Below are 21,901 nucleotides of genomic sequence, written 5' to 3'. Positions count from 1 at the left end.
CTCAGCCATAAAAAGGAACGAAATTGGGTCATTTGTAGAGATGTGGATGGATCTAGAGACTATCATACAGAGTGAAGTAAGTCAGAAAGGGAAAAACAAATATCGTATATTAACGCATATATGTGGAACCTAGAAAAATGGTACAGATGAACCAGTTTGCAGGGCAGAAATTGACACAGAGATGTAGAGAGCAAACATATGGACACCAAGGGGGGAAAGAGGCAGGGGGGTGGTGATGGTGGTGTGATGAATTGGGAGATTGGGCTTGGCATATATACACTAATATGTATAAAATGGATAACTAATGAGAACCTGATGTATAAAAAAATAAATTAAATTAAAAAAAAAATTCTAGCTGTCATTAGGAGGTGGACACAGGCCTAGGATTGAGAACAGGACAGACTCTTGCTCTTGCAAAGTTGGGAAAGGTCCCACCCCATCCCTGATTCTCTGGGAAGGGGTGGGACTGCCACTACTGAGAGAGGAACCCCCTGTGCCAAGTCCTGGAGACGGCTGCTTCCTTCACATTTCCCCCCAATGCCCAAAGTGCATGGGCCTTAACTCTGCCAAGGAGCATAATTATAGGTGCCATTGCAGCCCGTCTGATTCATTTTCTGTGCCTGGTGACCATGCCTGGTGAGCTTTTCATCACCCCGAGAACAGGCACACACGGTCAGCACAACAGGAACATTTGTTGAATGAAGAAAGGAAATGGGCAATAGCAGATTCAAACTGGCATCTGCAGTTGGAGGCTTGCGCTCCCCACTGCCCCCAACACATTTTTGTGTACACAGAACTATAAATCCAGGACTGCTGACTCGCTCTGGTTCAGGTTTAATTTTAAACAAACGGGTCTCTGGTCTCTGGTTTAATTTTAGATAATTAACATGAAGAAAAAAGATTTTAAACTCTTTTTTTTTTTACAATGAAAATATATATACCTATGTGAAAACATAACCCTCCCCCTTTAAAATAAAGTTATCCTTATAACTTAAGTTTCATTAAATAATGCTGCCATACCAATGAGAGGCACTCACATCAATGGACATAAGGAAGTTTTATAGATGCTGCTTGAAGGATGACAAGATTTTTTTTTCTTTGCATGTTTGATGTATTTCACAATTTTTTTAAAGTTAATGATCAAACGTCTTCACTATTATATGAGGTCCAGGGTAGTCAAATTCATTGAGACAAGAACTCCATCAATTGTCTCTGGATTTCTCCAGGTACAGAGTTGCTGTTTGGGGAAAAGCTGTGGGTGGGTGAGGGCCTCATCTAAGGACCAGAAGCCCCAGTCCTGGTCCAGGCTGATGCTTCTGATGTGCGGGAAAGGGTCACCTTTCAGCAGGCAAACTTTCTAAAAATGGAGGGATTCTGGATGGCAAACAGAGAACAAGGACCTGGAGGTTCCCCCATGTCTGCAATGGCCCAGGGTTACACTGAGAACGCCCTCCTCCCTCCCCACCCCTCACTGCCAGCAGGCTTTCAGGCACACAAGCGTGCGCTCACACACACACATACACACACACACACACACACACACACAGCATGAGCATAGAGCCTGTTTCTGAGTCTCTCCTCCAACTTTCACTGTTTGCCTGGAATGCTTTCCCTTTCCAGCCCTCCAAGCCAACTTTCTCACGTGATTTACACACTCCTGGAAGTTCTATCTCTCCCGTGATATCTCCAGGTCAAACAGATCTGATGATCCCCTCGGCTCTGCCCTATCCGGATAGGAAATGTCCCAGAGCTACAGACCCCACCCCAAGTTTGAGCACATCCTCTCTCACTACATGCCGTGAAACACACAACCCCTGCACCTGACTCACTGTCCAGTCCTTCAGGTTGTTTGAGCCACACGTGTGCGGGTGCTTCTCACTCCGTGTGAGTGAACGGGCAGGACGTGAAGGGACAGCGATGGGCCAGAACCTGACGGCTGAGCCCCTTCTGTGTCCCTGGCACTCTGCCGGGAGCTGGGACCGGGACCACGGCACTTAACTCTGACAAGCAAGGGCCGCCTATGCTTTCAGAGGCTGGGGACAGAAGTGAGGAAGCCTCCCTAGAAGAAGACTCACTAACCTGGCCCATTTCCACCAAACTTCCGTTCAGGGCCAGCACCCTGCCGCCGGTCGGCCCTTCCATCCTCATCCTCTCTGCACGTCGGAAAGCCAGCCAGTGAGATGCCCACAGCTGGAGAGAGTCCACAGGCTCACCCTCTCCCCAGTCCTCTGTGATCACTTAATGGTTGGTTTCATTCAAATAACTCAAAGTAATGTAAGCCACGCTGCCCACACGGATGCTACTAGCAATATTGAGATTCCCCTGCATTCCTCCGGGGAACTCATATTATAAAATAATGGGAGTGGAGAAGGGAAGGACCATTTACAGGCCAACGGGATAACAGGGAAGAAAGAAGTTGGGGATGGGGGTGGGGCACGTAGGAAACCAGCCCCTGGTGGAGTGTCAGTAGGGATGGGGTGGTGGGAGACCAGAGAAGGGATGGGGACTCTATTTGCCCCAGAACCTGCCCATCCATGCTGTGCAGGCTCTCCAAGGGGCTGGTGAGGAGCTGACTCACCCAGGAAGCCTCCACCCCTCCCCAAGGGCTTGGATCTGCCAGGGCTCTGCCTGAGTCATCCTAAGTCTGTGCCAGGACAGATGTCCCAGGGTCTTCTTGCCACCAAGTCCCACGGTGGCTTCCCTGATCATAATTATACATGCCTTCCAGAACTATTTCCTAACAGAATCTTCTGGGTTCTCAAAAACCCTCATCATTTTGGGGCATAGAGGAAGTAGTCTTGGCTTTAATACACAGAGGAGGGTTGTGATCACTGACCCTCTCCAAAACGGAATGCGCACCAGTCAAAAGGGTAAACTCCCATCCCTGAATGTTCAGGCAGATTCGTTGCCATCTGCTGGGGAGGCTGTTGAAGGGAATCCAGCTCTGAAGAGGGACAGCAAACTAGGATTCGTGGGGCTCATGTAGCTCTCTGATGTCCCAGGGTTAATGTCTTATACCTTCCCCTCATTCAACTTATCGAGCCTATCCAGGGATCTGAATTCACGATTCCCTGCTCTCTCTAAACACAGTGCTGCGTGGCCGAGGGCTGCTGACCTGGATCTGTGCTTCTCATCGGGGACCCTGGAGCCCTCTGGGGGAATCTCCAAGCAGAACCTCCCAGGTCCCTCTGCAGACTTGCATTTCTGGTGGGCACTCTGGCCAAGGACTCTTTTCACTTCACCCTCTTTGGAGATGAAGAAATGGAAATGGGAAGGTCCCCAGTGCCCAAGCATCTAGGGGCTGGTTCTCCGGGCTGCGGATCATCCAGGCCACTGGGCTAACAATCAGTTTTCCTTTGATTTGGGAGAGACTGACAGCTTGTGAAACTGGTTAGGAGGTGAGAACTCACTAAATCCAGCCCTTCATCACTGAGAAGAGGACGATGAGGACCAGGGGGAGGAAGTGACTTGCCCAAGATCACACAGCCTGCTGAAGCTGGCCCCCAAACCCACATCTCCTGACTCCTAGTTCAGTGGTCGTCCCATTGTTCTATAGAGCCCAATCCCAGCAGAAGGGTCCGGTTAACCCACGTGAACCAGCATAAACACCTAAATCATAGCCTGGACACAGCAGCCTCTGCCCCTCAGATGAGAAGCTGACCTTATATGGAAATATTAAGAAAGTCAAACACACTATGTGGAGTTGGCGGTGGGTATAACTCTTCATCATCTCTCTCTAAGACCTGCCCAAACCCAGAGCCTGCCCGTCAGGCTGCAGGAAAATGTTTTATTAATCAACACAATGGCCTTTTGCCAGCCTGGAGAGACGCTTCTGCCGGAGAGGGGAGGGGGCTTTGGCTCAGAAGACAAGAGATGCAAGCCCTCAGGTACAGAAATCTCGGGAAAACGTCTAGCAGCTTCTGGAGGCAGAAGAGAAACAGGCTGGGGATGAAGGGAAAAAAGAAAAAAAAAACAAATGTAGGGTCACGTATGGCAAACTGCTCTTCTCCATCTCTGGTGCAGAGAAAGCATGAAAAAGGCTGAAGGAGTGCAACACCACAACATCAGACGAGCCAACAGAGGGGGGAGGGAGGGTCAGAGATGACAAAGGAAGAGTCACACCTGGTACTGTGATTCCTCATGGTCGGCGGGGGCGAGGGAGCGCCCATGACCCCCCAGGGATGATGGGCCCCCGGAGGCTCCTCACCCGATCCCCCACCTGCCCCAGCTCCCGGCCACAGATCACTGTGAGGGGCCTGGAGGACAGGGCAGCCTGCGCTCTGTCACCGGGTTCTGACAGGCTCCCCTCATAGCGCTGCTTCCCTCCATTCCAAAACTGTGAGGACTGGACTCCAGCTCCCTGCTGCGCTGAGCCGTGATCTCTCTAGTGGGCTGCGGAGGCGGCCAGCTGAAAGGCTGAGTTATGCCCCAAGGTCTGCGGTGGGAGAGAGGGAATGCTGCCAACTTCCAGACGTAGGACGTGGGCAACAAAGGCACCAGGGACCAGAATCTCCACCGAGAGGGAGATGGCGTGAGACTTTTAGACTTTTATTCTGAGATATTTACATAGGAAATTTACACAGTATGCATATTTACAACTTTCCCTCTCCCTTACATAGTTCTTCTTTTGCACAGACTCTGCTGCAACACTAAAATTTCCCACCTCCTTCTTTTTTTGTCTTCCCTCCTTTCCACCAGTATGCTGTTGATACCTGTTGCCTGTTGATGAACTCACCCCCTGCCCATGCATGCGCTGTTCCTGTCTCTGTTGGTTCAGACCAGCCTGGATCCCCTCGATCCTGCTGGCCCCATCTCTGTGACTCTCACCTCTCCTTCGTCACCATCCTGTGTCCGCTCTTCACCCTTATGACCTTTGCCAACAGGCCCGAGGGTCTTTGGTGCCGGCACATTAGGAGGCTGGGGACGCTGTGTCTACCTCCCGCTATGCAAGACGGAGCCTGGGGAGGGAGAGGTCTCGAACACCTCTCTGATGGAAATCTGGGTGGTTAGTGATAGGTTAAGAGCAGACGCTGGTCAGAGCAGCTCAGGTCTGAAACCCAGCTTCTCCGTTCACCAGAGAGCAGGCCTCGCTTTTCTCAGGGACAGAACACAGATAACAGTCATCTCGCTCTCCTGTGGTTAAGGGGAGGTTATCAGGAGGGTTAAATGAGGAAGCCCATGTAAATGACTTATAGTTAGCACCATACCTGGAACATCATAAGAGCTTGATAATATTAGCTATGATTATTTTTGTTGTTGATGGTGAGGGACAGTGGTCTCTCACGTGTTAGGGTGACTCTATTGCTACTCATTTTCGTCTCCTCACCTTCCGGATAACAACCCTAAAGAGACTCAAACACAGCTCTTGAATCATCATTTCTGTCCTGGGGCCAGCCTCTCACCGACTCCTAATCAACTGTGGACAGAGCTTTCACTTCAGGAGAGGCTAGAGTCACTACTCCTCTACCCTCGTGTTGGGACCCCTCATCTCTCCTTGGGGTCAGGCTGATGGCCTCATTCTCTCTCCTCTTACCAGGCTCATCTCTTTTTTTCCTGGTTTTTACTTCAACATTTCATTCTCACTGTATACATTCATTTAACTATCGTTTGCTGCTCCTGCTAGAATGCCAGCCCCTGAGAATTTGCCTGTTCTGTTCGTGAATACAGCCTCAGCCCCCGCACACTGCCTGGCACGTGGAGACTCACAATATTTGTTCAATAAATGATCAAATGAAGGAACGCACTGAACTTTTCCACCTCAAGCTTCCAAGGACCAGCTGAAATGCCACCTCCTCCAAGAAGCCTTCCCTGGTTCCTGCCTCCTCTACCTTTCCCTCACACTTTTCTGCCCTTTACTCATACCGCTCACCTTGTTGAACCCAGAAATACAGCTCTGTGTGCACACAAGTCACCCCTGTTACTAGACTGAAGCTTCTTATGAAGCAGCAGGCTCCGAAGGAGTCAGAAGACCTTGGTTTGAATCCAGTAATGCTACTATACCGTGGGAGCTCGGGCCAGTGGCCTACACTCTCAATGTCTTAGTCTTCTCATATATAGGAAGGGAACCTAACTCCCGCCTCCTAGGATTTAGTCCTCGTCCCCTTTCTTTCTCTGTAGCCCCTCCTGGCAACCAGGACTATGCCGTGCTCACAAAGACAGCCCAATGCAAATTTGCCAAATTACTGAACCATCGCTTTCCCTGGGTGCTTACCAAGGGCCCAAGAGAGATGTCTCCAAGAGGCGGCAGGCCAGAGGACACACCCAGTGATGCCAGGAGTGAGTCTGACGTTTCTCTCTAAGAAGAAGGAGGGAATGGGTGGGACAAGCAGTGTCTGCAGTGCCTGGAAACTCCGCCCGGGGGCCTGGCACTGCAAGGCCAGACAGTGTCACCCACGGAGGTTGCACCACTAGGAGTCAACAACCTCCTTGGCCAGGCAAGGGATGTTTGTTGGTCTGTGACCATTTAGACCCCATCTCCCATCCACAGGCCAATGTAAGGATCTTGTTTTTATTATTTTTTAGCAAAGCCCGTAAACCAATTTCGACTTCCTGGGTCGGTGCTGTTTATTTAATTATCATGGTAGGAGACTAAAAAGAAAACCTTGTTTTACTCAGGAAACCAATATGACCTTTTAGCTCCAGCAGAAACCCGGTGTGAAAGGGAACTTCCACGGGCCAAAGAGAGAGGCTGAATGGAAGCATCGGCAAAGCTGCTCACAGGTGGCACCACCACTCCTAAAGGGGGCAGGTGCCAGAGAAGCAGGGCCTGGGGCAGCAAGTGTTCCACAGGCCCTCTCCTCTTCCTTCCTTTCATGTTTTCCTGGGCAATCTCATCTATTTTTCCTGCTTCAGCTGATGATTTCAAAACCTGCTGCTTTAGCCCCCTTCTCCCTGCTCAGCTTCAGACCCACATTTCCACCTGCCTGCCGGCCACTTCAAGGACACTCAGGGTTACCTGCAAACACCACAGACCCACAGGCAAGCTCATTGTCTCTGCCTTGCCCTTGACCTCCTGCCCACCTGTTCCTCCTAAATGTTTGCCAACTCCTTATTTCTACTTGTCCAGTCTTACGGTTCCAGAGTTACTTTGGACTTCACCTTCTCCTGGATGTCTTTCTCTCCTTTTCCACCGTGACTGTCCTAGGTCAGGCCTTCTTTACCTCTTCCCTGGATCCGTCTCCTGGCTGACAGCACCCTGTCTAAGGGCTCCTTTCTAACGTTCATCAAGAAGTCAGCTGCTGGGCTTCCCTGGTGGCGCAGTGGTTGCGCGTCCGCCTGCCGATGCAGGGGAACCGGGTTCGCACCCCGGTCCGGGAGGATCCCACATGCCGCGGAGCGGCTGGGCCCGTGAGCCATGGCCGCTGGGCCTGCGCGTCCGGAGCCTGTGCTCCGCAACGGGAGAGGCCACAACAGAGGGAGGCCTGCATACCACACACACACACACACACACACACACACACACACACAAAAAAGAAGTCAGCTGCTGGATAAACCTTCCTAATCAATGTGACGCCTTTAGTTGCTCCTTAATGCCTACCAAATAAATCCTTTAGCCTAGTATTTTAGATCCTCTGTGCCTTCAGCAAACCTTTTATTCCTGCTTGTCTCTAGCCATGCTCCTCATATACCCTAAACACTAGCAAACCAGCACATTAGTTAAGCTCCCTAAGCACCATGTCCTTTTGCAATTTAGTTGGAATTCCCATTTCCACATATCAAAATCCTGCCTACTGTCAGTCCAGCTGAAACTTCACCTTTCCATGAAGCCAATCATTTGTTCATCAACAAATACTTATTAAGCTTTTCTTCTGTGCCGAACACTTCTTGATCATTTCAACACATGCCCCATTCTCTCCTGTACAGTCAGAAACATACTCCAATCCCCTCCTATATTGTAAACTTCTTGGGAACGGTGCCCCTCGGTCTCATTTATTTTGGTATCCTCAACACTGCCTAATAGGGTGCTTCACAGACACTAGGTGCTCAGTAATGTTTGTTGAACTGAATCGAGATTTATGCTGTCCATGGTTTTGATATCATTCAGTTTACTTGAATCCTCCTAAGGTTTTTTTTTTTTTTTCCTGTTTAAATATGCGTGCCCAGGAAGAAGTAAAAATAAACTAATGATACTTCTCAGCAGCTATAAGCCTGTAATTATGGTTAACTCTCAGTTATCCATCGCATTGGAAAAACAGCGTTGGAGAGAATCCCACACCAGAAGCATAAAAACATGATTTCCATCAGTCTTTGACATGTACTGTATGAGTTTCAAGGAGCCGATTTGCCTTTTTAATTTTGTTTGGCTGATCGGGTTGCTATTTGCGTTTACAGCCTCTCAATAACTGGCTGGGTAACAGGGATGGAAGGGGAGATGGAGGACTGTGCTGGTGGGAGGAATCTGGTCCAGAAGGAAACATCTGCTCTATACAACCTTGAAGGCAAGACTGGACGATTAGGGCATCACAGGAACTTGGGGTTTGTCAGCATGGCCCGGGGTTTGGCCAGTTTCTTTCAGGTGATTGCAAGGGTAGAGACATCCCAGCCCCCTAACAGCCCACTCTGGGTCCAGAGTTGGATTTTGTTTAAAGATGATGACAAAGTGCCCCTTGGACTGAGTAAGGTTCTGGGATGGAGGGAGGGCTGTGCTTCCAGTCTTGCTGGTAACAGGAGGGTGCCTTGCTGTGCCACCGGGAACCACTGGATGCAAATAAAAGAAAATGAGATTTGCAATTTTGCATTGATAGCTAGATAATGTAGGGGGGAAAGTTCCCCTCTTCTCCTCCTGAAGCAAACAAATATCAAAGGCAGTGATTCAGCAGCTGCATTAGTTGGGGAAAATTGATGCACATTTCATGTGTCAGGGAGCTGAATCCCAGAGAATGGAGCCAGTCTCCCAGAAAATGGTTTCTTTATATAGTTCCATCCATTTATTGTTTGATTGGACTTTCTGTATATTAAATTCAAGCTGTTCTGCCGCTCATGGGCATTATGATGTGTTGGCTCCGTGGGAAATAATGAAGGTGATGGGATTTTACGGCATCGCATTACAAAGGAGGCGTCCCCAGCCCCATCCATTTCTCCATCAACTAGCTTGTGTGTGAGGTGGCACTTATATTAAAACGATTTTTCTGATTCAGTTTAATGACACTCATTCGCGTCCTGACACCCGGAATATGATTACATGAGCTAGATACAATCTCCCTCTATCCAACCATGGTCAGCAAAGGCTGAGTTATCTTCCCTCCCCAGCAAGCCCCTTCCCACCAACCCATCATTTGCATTGAGCTGGGTGGAGAGAGCTGGGGCTGGGGAGAAGAGGCCTACGTTCTGGTCTGAGAAAAGCAGGCTGGACAGAGGCAGGAGCACTGGCCTTGACCTGGAGGCCACAGTACGTGAGCCTTTTGGTCGAGAACTATGGGTTCTTGAAGGCATTGTGGTAACTCCTCCCTCCTCGTCACAAAGAAGTCCCCATTCAAAGTTGGTTTGAATTCACTACTATACACTCCTTCCAAAAGAGATTGCTAAGGGCCTGGTCCCCACTTCCCAGGAAAGAAAAACTGACTTGGTCATCACAAAGGATGAACACTTAAGATGTGACTAGAGTGCCAGCTTCCTGGAGGGGCCCACCTGCCTGAGGACAGGGCATGGGGGCACTCACAGAGAAGTCTCTGCTCCTCTCCTTGCCCGGGAGTAGCTCCAGGCCATGATGGCATGTGGCCAAGAGCCCTGCGTGGCCTGGGACAGGCGCTCCCACCCAGGTGAGAGAGACAAACATCCTCGTGTAGTTACCAAGGGGTTCTGCCCCTCCCCTGGCGAGACGGAGGGCCAGGACGCCTTTTATTTACACTATTTTCAGGCAGAATAATTGCTGCTCCTCAGGAAGAATCATGTTTGTGTTTATGGGTATGTTTAAAGAGGGAAACCCAAACAAAACCAAACAGAGAGAGAGAGAGAGAGATCGATTTTGAGAGATGCCGAAGAGAGCTGTGAAATGGGCATCAGGGTGGAAATCCCTTTCCGAAAATGGCAGCAATTTGAACTGTTGGATCGGAAGAGCAATCTAATGTGGTGACTCTGGTGTGCAGAACGTCAAAGCTCACATCCCACCCGTGGGAATTCATCTGTCCCTCCTCCGTAGCCCTGAAGCCCTCCGCTTGCCCCTCTGTGCCGGCAGCTACCACAGCTGCTGACTCTGAGACTGGCCTCTCCCTCTCAGTTTCTGAGCCAACATCGTCCCCGCATGGTGGTGCCCAGCCCTTGGCAGGTGCTAGGGAAATTCTGCCTGGGTTGAAGACAACCTCAATCAGGTGCAGATGCTCGCACTGACTGCCAGTCCAGCCCAGCCCTGCTCTCAGCTGGCCGCGCTCCAGCTCGGCCCATGGGGCCTGTCCGTTCTGTGCCAGAGTCTGGGAGCTATCCTGCAGGCCCTTGAGGCCTCTTCTTGTGAAATGTTTCTCCCAGCGGTGGAGGTCTTTAGGAATGTGTCTTCAGGCCAGTTCTCTGCCATGGGAGCTGGTGAAGCTTTCAGCTGGCAGGCTGACAGCAGGACCAGCATGTGTGTCCTGTGGCCTCTACCTTCAAATAAATGCGGAATCTCTCCCTTCTCCCCTCTCCACTGCCACCACCACCCTAGATCGCAGCCACCGACATCTCCTGCCCGGATAATTGTGGTAGCTTCTCCCGTACAATATATTCACTACCCAGTACCCAGAGTGATCATTTTAAGACATGAGTCAGGTCTACTCAAAACTCTCCAGTGGCTTCCCATTCTAAGCAGATTAGTGAAAGGCAAAGGGCCAAGTCCTTGAGGTGATCATAAGGGCCCTGCATGAGCTGCTTCCCGCTACCTGCTCTTGGGGCTGGACCATAAGCGCCTTCTTGCCCTTCCAAGAAGAGTGCACCAAGGCCCCTCCTGCCTAATGGCCTTTGCATTTGCTGTTCCCTCTGCCTGGAATGCTCTTCCCCAAGAAACCCACATTCCTTCAGATCTCTGCTCAAATGTAACCTTATCTGAGAGGCCTGCCTTAACCTCCTCATGTAAAATAGCAACTCTCCCTTGCTCCGCCCCGTCTCACACTCAGCACCCCCAATTTCTCACATCATGCTTTATTTTTCTCTGCAGCATGAATTGCTGCCTGATAGGATACATGTATGTATGTATGTATTTTTCTATTTACTGTCTGTTTTCCTCCACTAGAATGTAAGCTCCACTGGGTCAGGGGTTGTTTTCTTTGGTGCTGTATCCCCAGAGCCTAGTAGCTACTCAAATAATCGAATGGAGGGATACTTCATGGGTAGGGGGGCTTATGTATGGCTCTCTTTGTGCTCCTCCCTGCCCCAGAGTCTGCAGTGGGAAGCCTGGCCAAGTAGCCAATAGTGAAAGACAAAGGCTTAAACTTCCCTTGCGAGAAAGCCCCAACTCTGCTAGGCTGACATCAGAACCAGAGAATGCTCTGCTTGGTCTCCCCATCTCCACCCACCCACAAATATCCTGTCGGACATGACCATATAACCAACATTCAGATAGCACTTTCACTGGTTCTCACAATGGGCAGGAGATGGTTAACAGGTGAGAACATTGAAGATGGGTAAGCTGGGGTACAAACCTGTTTGGTTGAACAGATATATATTGAGGCCTAATACATATCAGACCCTGTGCTAGGCATGGATCATACCATGATCTTTGGAATAGAGACCTGCCCTTGAGGAGCTCATATCCTGGGGGAAAGACACATAAACAAATAAAGTGAATAAAATGTGGCAACCGGCAAGACAGAGGTATGCAGGGGCTGCAGTGGGAGGCGGGAGGAGAGGCACAGAGCTCCTGGAGGGCTGGGAAGTTCTCCTGGAGGAGACGATGTGGGCTGTCCCGAAGGATGACAGGGGTTGGCCAGACACAGAGCAGAGTGAGGGGTAGTCTCTGGGTGACGGGAAGAGTGTGAGTAAAAGCCTCTTTTCTGATCCTTGGTCTACTGCCCTTCCCACCCTCTCCTGTTTTGGTTCAAAGGAAGACAACTGAGTCTCATTCAGTTCATTTTGTCTGTACCTTATGTAGGGCTGACATGCCATCATAGTGCCTGTGTATTCTCAGAGCCTACCATGCTGCCCGGTACACAGTAGGCACTCAGTAAATGTTGAATGAATGAATGATTCCTTGTTGGGATGCAGGTTTCTACTCTTAGGAATTTCAGCACCAGAAAACTTTTGGTTAAGAAATGTCAAACCAAGAAAAGACCCTGAGGTCATTTATTCCCAGTAAGTGCACTCTGATCAGATCTCCCTGGGCAGGGACCCACCACCATCAGAGGTGGGCACCGTTTGGCCAGTGTCCCACACCAAGGCATTTGGAAGGTGGGAGGAGGGTTGTGGGCCCCCCAGAGGCAGTGGATGATGGTGCAGCCAGAATTTCAGGAATTGAAGGGTTAACAAAACCACACCTCTGGTTGTCTCCACTGGGGGAGCCTGATCAAGTACCCCACTCTGTCGAGGGCCTGTATTGCTCTCCAAGGGCCGGCTCCCAGTCTCCAGAAACCTCAGGAAGGACCCTTCCAGGATTATGCTTTAAAGGGAAATGCAAATCACCTGGAGGCTGCTTTTGCTTGGAAGAAGTAAAAAATCGATTCTGTTTTCGTTCAAGTGATTTTTGGACACTGTCAAAGCTCTCTCATCTCAGGACACGGGGTGAAGACAGGCTGCCGGTCTCAATCACATAGCCAAGCCAACCGGGCAGCAGCGGGCCACCTCATCAGGAGTGACGCTGCTCTGCTGTGCCACTGCTCCCTGCCCTTCCCAGGTCGAACTCCCCCTCCCTAAGATATCCGAGAGTGGCCTCACCCCATCCAGGCCTGGAGCTGGTCCTCCATGGCCCTGCGGATGCCTGCTCACAAAGCTTTCCTCCCCTCTTCCCCACGTCCCACGTGAGCTTCACCCACGGACTGGCTCAGGCAGTCCGCCCAATGGTGATGTCAAGCAAAGTCAAATAAAATGAAGAGGGAAAATCTGCTTTGAAAAAGTCTATGGCGTATAATACATTCCCAAACTAGATGTGCTGGTCTTATTTAACATTGGGAGTTCTGTATTATCCCTTCCCTCTGTTAACTGAGATAATTGAGGATTTATTTTATTTATAGCATCCATTATGAGCACGGAAATTAATCCTTTAATGGTGAATTTGGGAGCTCAGCTGTCAAGGGGGCACAAGGGAACCCTGGGCTGGGCACAGGTGTCTTTCCCACCAGCAAAGGAGGTGGCAAGGGAAAGCCATCCTCAAGCGTTGATGGCAGCTGGGCTGTTATTGTTCTGTGTGCTTAAGATATTTTGAGAAATTAAATAAATAGGAATAATTGGCTTCAGGAGATCCCTCCCTGGAGGACACCTGAGTAACTCATCAGCGGATCCTGGAAAAGCAGGCAGAGGTGGCAACCAGAGCCAGGAAGAGCGAACTCCTTCACTCGGCACATCAGCCCTCGGCCAGTCAGTCAGCCCTGCTCTGCAAAGGAACTCAAGACAGTCTCTCCAGACTGGAAATAGGAAGCAAGGGAAGGTTTGGGCGGGGAGGGTCTGGAGACTGGAAGAACTAGGAGTCTGCTGGGAATTGTTGGAAGCAGCCGGACAGAACATGGAACGTGGCAGAACACTGGCCCTTGGTATTGCACCGCCACTTGGGGCTCAAATACCAGTGAATAGTAAGCAAAAGACAGGCTTTCTGGAGTGGTTGAACAAGCTTACAACTAGCCAGTAAATGAGCTCGGGACAGAAACCAGCCGAGGAGAGGAAAGGTTTCCAGGGTCTGGTGGGTAAGACCTCCGATAAGGGCAAGAAGACCCCCACAATGCAGCAGAGCACCCCAGTCGGGGGGACCACACACCAGGTGAAGGCTGCCGTCCTCTCTCCCTGGGGCCAGGGCTGGGGCAGACACAAATCTTGGGTCCACCCTAGACAGAGGACAGGCGGGTCTGGAAGGGACTGAGAACAGTATCAGGCCAAGCAAATGGAAAAGGAGCCCCATTCGCATTGACCCATCCATTTAAAAGTGTTTTGCCAAACACCTGCTGTGTATGACCGAGCAGTGAGCCTGATGATGGCTCCCACTGACAACTCAGGTCAAAGTCAAAGCAGCCCAGTACAGCATTGGGTGACACCAGCCAGGGTGGAGGGAAGAAAAAGCCTTCTTTCCCATTACTTCACTGAGGTTAAGGAAGATAGAAGTAAAAGGCTTCTTTTCTTGTTCTTGCCCATGAGTCTTTCCTCGCTGAGGCTAGACGTCTTGATGCACGGGGAAGGGGAGGGTGAGGAGTCCACAATGCCCACGGTCAAGTGGAGCATGGCTTCCTCCCACACAGGTATCCTGCCCTTCCTCTTTGTCTCACTCTCTGGCGGAGTCTTCTTGCTTTGCCCCTCCTGCATTCCCGAAAATAAATGTGAGGCCATGACTGTCCACCCCCTGACATTGGACTCGACCTTGATTCTACAGAGTGAAGGCTAAAGGAAATCACTGGTCTCCCCAATGACAGTAAAACACTGGATTTTGCCATGAAAGCAGCCATTAATTTCCAAGGCAGAACTTAAATTGGCCAGAAGGAAATGTTTTATTTATAAATTCCCTGTGTGCCTAGTGAGGTGTCTGTAGTACTCATGGCACTGATGCTTTCTTTCTTCAATAGTGATATGACTAGAATAGACTGTGACACCCTGAGGCCACAATAAAAAAAATAACTCTGAAGGGCTGATTTCCACCTACCGGCCCTGATGGTATGGAAACAAGTAGAGGGGAGAATGAGAAGAGAAAGGGTCCTGGAGACAGCCAGACTGGTATTTGCAAAGCAGCACTGCCTCTTAGCAGCTATGTGACTACAGGTATTTACTTAACCTCTCTGAGCCTCACCTGCTGCATCTTCAAAGTTGTATAGAATTTTTCCTACCTTGCAAGGCTATTGTGAAGACTTAAAGAGATAACATATGCAAAGTGCTCAGCACACTGCTGACACATACGTTGACACACATACGTTGTTATACTAATAAAAAGTAACGGGCAGGTGGTCACTGAAGTTTCCACTGATCTCCTCTGAAACGGTCCCACCGTAACTCTGACACCCATCCGTCTGTCCTGTTTTCTCCCCTTGGTGGTCCTGAGGCATCACTCTGGTGTCATGAGTCCCACCAAGGGGCACTTGAGGGCACTGGACAGTCAGAGCCATGTCAGAGCGCGGCCATGGAGGTCCTGGCCGTGGGAGCGGTCCCTTTCAGGAAAACGAAGGGATGGCCAGGTTAGCACAGAAGCAGCAAATGTGCCTCCTTCTCCTGACACGTGGCCAGCTCTCTAGCCCATTTTAAGCCCTAAATATTCCACTGTGCCAGGAAGCCACATCCGCCCCCCGAGCCAAGAGAGGCAAGGTCAAAGGACCAGACTTTCTTGCCCATCTGGGTGGGAGCAGCTATTAGGAGGCTGCGTGTGTGTTGGAAAGGGAGGAAGGGGCAGGGTGGCCTCTGTCAGACGGACAGAGGTGAATGGAATGTCCCCATCGTGGACAGTGACACCGCTCGCCCTCCCCCTTGCTACTCCCTCCCATGTGGCAGAATGACAAATGTAATCATTTTAAAAGGTCCCATCACCTGCTCAGTCATTCCCAATAAGCACATGCAGTGCTATGGAAAAACCGATACCAGTGCCACAGGGTTTCAGCCAGGAAAAAAAAAATCAAATCACCAAGACGCCACGAACCGAACTGCCAAACACCAAATAAAAAGCTTCATGAATTCTCCATCAGCAATATAACGCTTCCTGGCCTAAGCAAATATAGACCCAGCATATGAATCGTGAAGAGGTTCTGCATTAGCCTCAACGAGTTGCAGTGGCTGAAGCAGCAACCCCTAAGAAACACACGGCTCCGCAAAGCTGCCTTCATTGGCCCTACTCCTGTTAGGGTGAAGATTGTAATCTGCTTCCTCACCCCCCATCCTCTGATGGAAATCTTCACATCCCAGTACCGCAAATACATTTTGGTGACCTCAGCTGCAGAGGGGACCTTGGGAAGATGGAAGAGACAGTCACCTGTGACCTTGCTGAGCGCCTCTCCCTCCCTCTGATGATATTGCTGCCACTGTGTCTGACCACATGATCCATTCAGACCATCTCACAATCTCCCAGGAAGGCCGGATCATTCCGTCACAGAGTCAGGCTGAGAAAGCAAGACTGCTGTTCCTTCAGTGAGAAAAAACAAACCAGGTGCCCCACTTTGCAGAAAACCCAAGTTCAGAGTCCCTTAGAGAAAGTCCGTTCAGAGCTACTGAACCCTTGAGCATCTGTGGCAGCAGAGAAGAAAAGTCAGGCAAAAGAGAAAACAGCCTGCAAATACACGACAAAGGAGAAACGCAGGAAGGATCCAAAAAGAGTGTTCTAGGTGTCTTCTGTTAATGGAAATCTGTACCCTCCTGACAACACTCGCTGAACTTCTCACCGTCTTCTTCCTTCCTGCTATGCTGTTTTTCTCCTCAAGGCAGCCCTTGCAAGCACAAGATGCATATAAGCATGCAGCAATCACCACTCACCTCTCCCTCACCACACACACATACACAGAAGGCATGGCTGAAAAAAATAAATGGTGATTTAATTTTCCATGTTTTGTAAAATACACGCCCCCCCCTCCCCCGCCACAAAAAGAAAACTCGATTCCGAGACTTCTGTCCTCCCCAAACAAATCATTCACGTGCCTTCCTCTCCCCACCCCCCCCCCCGCCACAAAAAGAAAACTCGATTCCGAGACTTCTGTCCTCCCCAAACAAATCATTCACGTGCCTTCCTCTTTTGATGAGGGGCTTCCCTTGCTCCTACAACTTGGAGAAGCAACTTCATCCTCCTCTGCCCAATCCTGATACCATCCAAAGCGTCATCGTCAATCCAACCTCCGCCCTTCTCCAGGCCAACAGAGCAGGACTTACCCCAGTGTGGTCATGGTGACGATGGTGTACCAAAAAGAGGCGGGGATGCTCGTGAACTTGCTGGCGGAGGAGCCCTTCTCGGCATAAAACATCACAGTGGCAAAGATGATGATGGCCATGGTGAGGGAGAAGAGGAGGAAGCCGAGCTCAGAGGCACAGCTCTTCAGGGTGTAGCCCAGGATCCGCAAGCCCTGTGAGTGGCGGGAGAACTTGAAGATCCTGAAGACGCGGAAGACCCGAAGCGTGACGAAGGCGCCCGACACGTCCTCATTGTTGGTCATTACCAGGCCGATGTAGTAGGGCATGATGGCCACCACGTCGATGATGCTCATCACGCTGCGGATGAAGCGGTAGCGGCTGGGCGCCGCGAAGAGCCGGAGGAGGTACTCCACCGTGAAGATCATGACGCAGGCGGTGTCCAGACAAAAGAAGGCCACCGAGTAGCGCTCGCCACACGGCAGCTCCTTGCTCCCGGGCACCGTGCCACACGGCACCGTCTCCACCACGTTGGTGATGACCGAGACGGCAATGAAGAAGCCAGTCACGTAGTAGAAGACCAAGGCCAGCGTGCTGGTGTGCGGGTTCTCGAAGGCCCGCCACATGGTCTGGCGGAAGCTGAGGGAGGGCATGGACTCCTGGTTGTTCTCCGAGTCGTTGTCGTCCATGAGCCGCTCGGCGTTCTCCCTCTTGCGGTCCTTGTACTCCTCGTAACAGCAGTCGCCAATGATCTCTGGCAGGATGCCGTAGAAAGCCAGCTCGTCGTCGTAGGCGGAGATGCACTCGTAGCGGGGGTAGTGCAGCTTGCCTGTGCGATAGAAGTTGAGGACGCAGCGGAACACTTCTGGGTCCCGGTCGAAGAAGTACTCCTTGGTGTCCTCGTTGAAGAAGAACTCCTTCTCCGTGCTGCCCAGCAGTGTGTCCGGGTAGCGCTCCAGCGTGGTCCGCCACGTCTGGAACCTCCGCCCGCTCACGTTGAGGACGATCAGTTCATCCTGCCGCTTGTTCTTGTCTGCCGGGGCGAGGGGCATGGGGCAGTTGGCCACCGGCATCCACCCGATGGCCGCAGCCCGCGCGAAAGGCAGCCAGGCTGCGACTCCGGCCGCCATGGTGACTCCAGCTCTTGGGCGGCCACTGCGCCGCCACCCCGCACACCAGCTTGAGAGTTAGTTCAGCGACCCCTGGAGACAGGAGGAGAGAGCGGAGAACCAGTGAGTCCCTGATTGGCCCCCCGGGTGGGAAATGGGACACAGGGAAGGGTCATCGGTACGTGAAAGAGCAGAAGTCTGGAAGGCAAATTAATGGAACTGAAGTCACCACCAGAGAGAGGGGACTTGATTCTTTCCCCTCCCTTCGCCGGGAGAGCACCTAGCACCCACCGGGCCGTGCAGCAGTGTGGGATCACCGGAATTTGTTGACGGTCTGACAAATTGTCAAGTTCCAAGAGGGCTCAGGAGCATTTGGAGGGAAAGCGTCTTCAGCAGAAAGATCTGGGAAGACGCGGGTAATCATCAGCTCCGAAAGGTTATGGCATTATTATGAATTTAAATTGGGAGAGGGTAAATGAGTTCTCATTAAATGAATTTAAAAGTGGGATAAACATGCTAATTTTTATTTCTCTCTTCACCTACTAGGGTAATCAGGAATGGCATGTGGATGAGGGAGATCAGGTAAACACATTCTTTCCACTCTTCACGGGTGAGGAGGCTGGGGCTGCCCAGGTCTGGACAATTCTCTGAGATGGCAGGTGACCACAGTAGACCCAGGATTTGGCGGAGCTCTGTCCCGGAGTCCCACGGAGAAGGCTGACCCTGGTGGAGCGCTACTCTGGGACATCCAGCAACCTCGTGTCCAATCACGCCCTCAGAGCCATAATAGAAAGATGTGGCAGAGGTTGCGAGGCTGGGGTTCCTCCCCCACCTTGCAAAGGACTCTTGGATTCTTGGTTCACCTGCCTTCCATGCATTGTCCCTCTCCCTCCCAGAGGAAGCTGATCCACGCTTATTGCCATCTCCAGACTCCTCGCCTCCCGTCTCCATCTGTCCACCAGCCATAACTCCCTCGGGTTATATAACAATACTCTTTCCCGAGCCAGCCTCTTTCACCTGGCCTCTCTCCACCCTCAGAGATTCCTCCAGAGCCGGGCCACCTCGGCCCTTCACTCACCGCTCTCTGAGCCACGCTGAGTACACACTTCCCCATCACCTGCGTGGATGGAGGGAACAGTGGCGCAGAGAATTATATTTGGCTTTGGGAAACAGATTTACCTTCCCAAATCTGGCTTTTTAAAGATGATAGTGAAATGACTCTGCAATCCCAAATGTATACCATCTGTGGGGAGACATGTGGTGACACAGAAACACACGTAACAGCAACGGCAAATTGTTTGGGGTTGACACTCATTTTCCCAAATCCTAAACTGATCACGCAGAACCAATCCTGACTCAGAATTATTTGGACCCTCTGGAATTCAGCTGGTTTAAAGAAATGAGGCAGAGGGTGAGTCTTGTAATGGGATTTGATCTTCATCTTTCCTTGGAACCCTGCTTGCTTCTCCTGACTCCCAACTCTTCTAGGTTTTCCAGATCTCTACCCCCTCTCATACCTGAGCCACCGCGGACTTTCCCACCTGGATGCCTCTGAAACTGGACAGGTGTCAGCTGAGTCTACCTCCCTGCAAAAAAGCTGCTCTTCACCTTTTGTTCGCAGCATCCCTAAGCCCGGGCCTGTCGCCTTGGCCATCTTCCTCACTGCTCCACCCAAAGAGTTGCCAGATAATGAGACAGGAGCTCTACTGCCCTCATTAAGGCCTCGCTTCCCTCAGGCCTCCTTCCCACTGGCCTGCCTGTCTCTCATCTCCCCCCCTCCCCGACCCTGTTTCTCCCGTTCCCAGTAAATCCATTCTGCTCAGGGTAATCTCCTTAAGCAAGATTTCCCCACAGCTTACAAAATCAAGTCCGAACTCTTTGGCGGCATTCTGGCATTTCCATAAACGGATCCTGGTTTATCATTCCAGCCCCACGTCCCGTGCACCCATCCTAGACCACAGACGGGCTCATGCACAGCCCTTGTGGGTTCTGTCTGTGGGCACTCTTCCTTTCTGTTGGGAAGATCCTTCCCCTTCACCCAGCCCTCCTGTTAGAACCCCACCTGTGCCTCACTCTCTCTGTGATGCGCCTTCCTCTCCCCACTCCGAAATTCTCTCCTCCTTTGGGCTCTCGGCACTTTGTTTGCCCCTCTTCCCTAGCACCTATCACCCTCTCGCCTGGATTACAGACACTCTCTGCGTGTCTTATTAATCATCATGGCCAACAATAATTGAGCACTGACTCTATGCCAGGCACTGCACTGTCTCCTGTGGATCAACTCATGTAATCCTCACAGCAGCCCCAGGAAGAAGTCTGAAATTCAGCTGTCTGCCAGCTGGAAAGGGGCAGAATGGGGGTCCCCCCCACCGGCAGTGTGACCCCACGCCATGTGCCCTGAGGTGCTGTGCTACACTGCTTCTCAAGGTCTTCCTGTAAGAAGAATAGCAGCTGATGTTTACTGAGGGCTGACTGCCAGCCAGCCCAGTACTGCATGCTTACGTGGACCACCTCAGCCCACCCCACCAACACCCCTAGGGGGCAGACACCACTGTCGTCCCCATTTTGCAGGTGAGGAAGATGAAGTATGAGGAGGTATAACTGGCTAAAGGATGTAATAATTAGGCAGAGAGATTTCAACCCAGGCAGTTTCAACGTGGAGTTCAAGGGTATAGCCATGTCTCTTCCCTGCTTTCCCCATCCCACACTAAGCTCCTTAAGGGTAAAGGCCATGATACCTCAACATTTACATGACAATTCAGGAGGGAGTGTAGTCAGTGCTCAACCTACTGATGGTAGGTGGGAACCCAGATTATATAGATGTCATTTGCAGTCCATCGATTTTACTCCATGCCGTGCCTATCAGGGGTTTTCAAGGGTGGGCGTTCTCTCTCCAAACACTCAGTAAACTCTGAAGATAGAGCTGAATAAAATGAACCCAATTTAAGTGCCTCTGACTCCCTGTGGTTCTCAGTGGAGTTTTCCCAGGGAGCCAATCTCTGCCTCAGTTTCCCCCTCTTCATGCTAAGGAGCATATTCACAGGTCCCTCTGCTTCCTCATAAAGGGAGGTTGATTCAGGTGTCACAGTAGACGTCAGGAATGACAATGACATTCCTCTAAATGTCACCACTCAGAGAAGAGTAAAACAGCACAGGCCTGATGAGTTCTTGATTATGGGAACTGAGGAAAGAACACGGGGATCATTCATCCACGGCAGTGAGTAATCCGCAGGCCACTGATGCTGCCTGATAGAAGACTTGGGAACACATCCTGTGCATTTTATATCTTTCTTCAAGAAATTTACCCTTATAACTCCCTGTATTTCCTTTAGGTTACTAGGAGACTTTGTAGTCCCTAAGCACACACTTAGCTAGGTTTTCTAAGGAGCAAGGGAAGTTTGGGGAGCAAGCCTACAATTTAAACATTGGTGACAAGATAATTCCAATTCAGATTTAGCCAACATTTACTGATCACTGACCATGCAGTGGGCACTGGTTTAAGCACGTTTACAGCAACAGTTAATTGATGCCACAAAAATCCTATGACATGGGCATTTATGCTGACAAGTTTCAGAGAAGGAGCTGAGACTCCTTCAAAGTGACTATGCTCCATGTGTATGGGAGGTGACGATTTTCCAATAAGCCACCGATCGGCTCACTGCCACATGGCTTTCTTGACCTAGGTGTAGTCAGATACTGATGTTCCCATGGAAGAGAGCAGGATGTATACTCCCCTCACCCTGTCCCCAGGCAGCAGAAAGCATGGGGTCTGGATGCCCTGCCCTCCAGTTCCAATTCTCTCCTGAACTTGTGGAAGCAAGCCACCACTACCCTCTGGGCCTCACAACCCTCATCTCCCAAATGAGATAACTGGACAAGAA

The 21,901-nt window shown here is 50.8% G+C and overlaps 1 protein-coding gene across 1 annotated transcript in view; it reads right to left on the bottom strand.

The window, feature by feature from the left end:
- KCND3 (potassium voltage-gated channel subfamily D member 3) overlaps positions 1 to 18,072 on the bottom strand; it is a 237,533-nt gene extending 219,461 nt beyond the window's left edge. The window contains exon 1 of the mRNA XM_028489006.1: positions 16,939 to 18,072. Coding sequence (XP_028344807.1) covers positions 16,939 to 18,044 — 1,106 coding nt within the window. The 5' untranslated portion in view covers positions 18,045 to 18,072. The remainder of the gene's footprint in view (positions 1 to 16,938) is intronic.
- Between the last annotated feature and the right edge of the window lie 3,829 nt (positions 18,073 to 21,901).

Source organism: Physeter macrocephalus, chromosome 4, assembly GCF_002837175.3.
Source record: "Physeter macrocephalus isolate SW-GA chromosome 4, ASM283717v5, whole genome shotgun sequence".
NCBI lineage: Eukaryota > Metazoa > Chordata > Mammalia > Artiodactyla > Physeteridae > Physeter > Physeter macrocephalus.
This window is presented reverse-complemented; position numbering and strand designations above follow the sequence as displayed.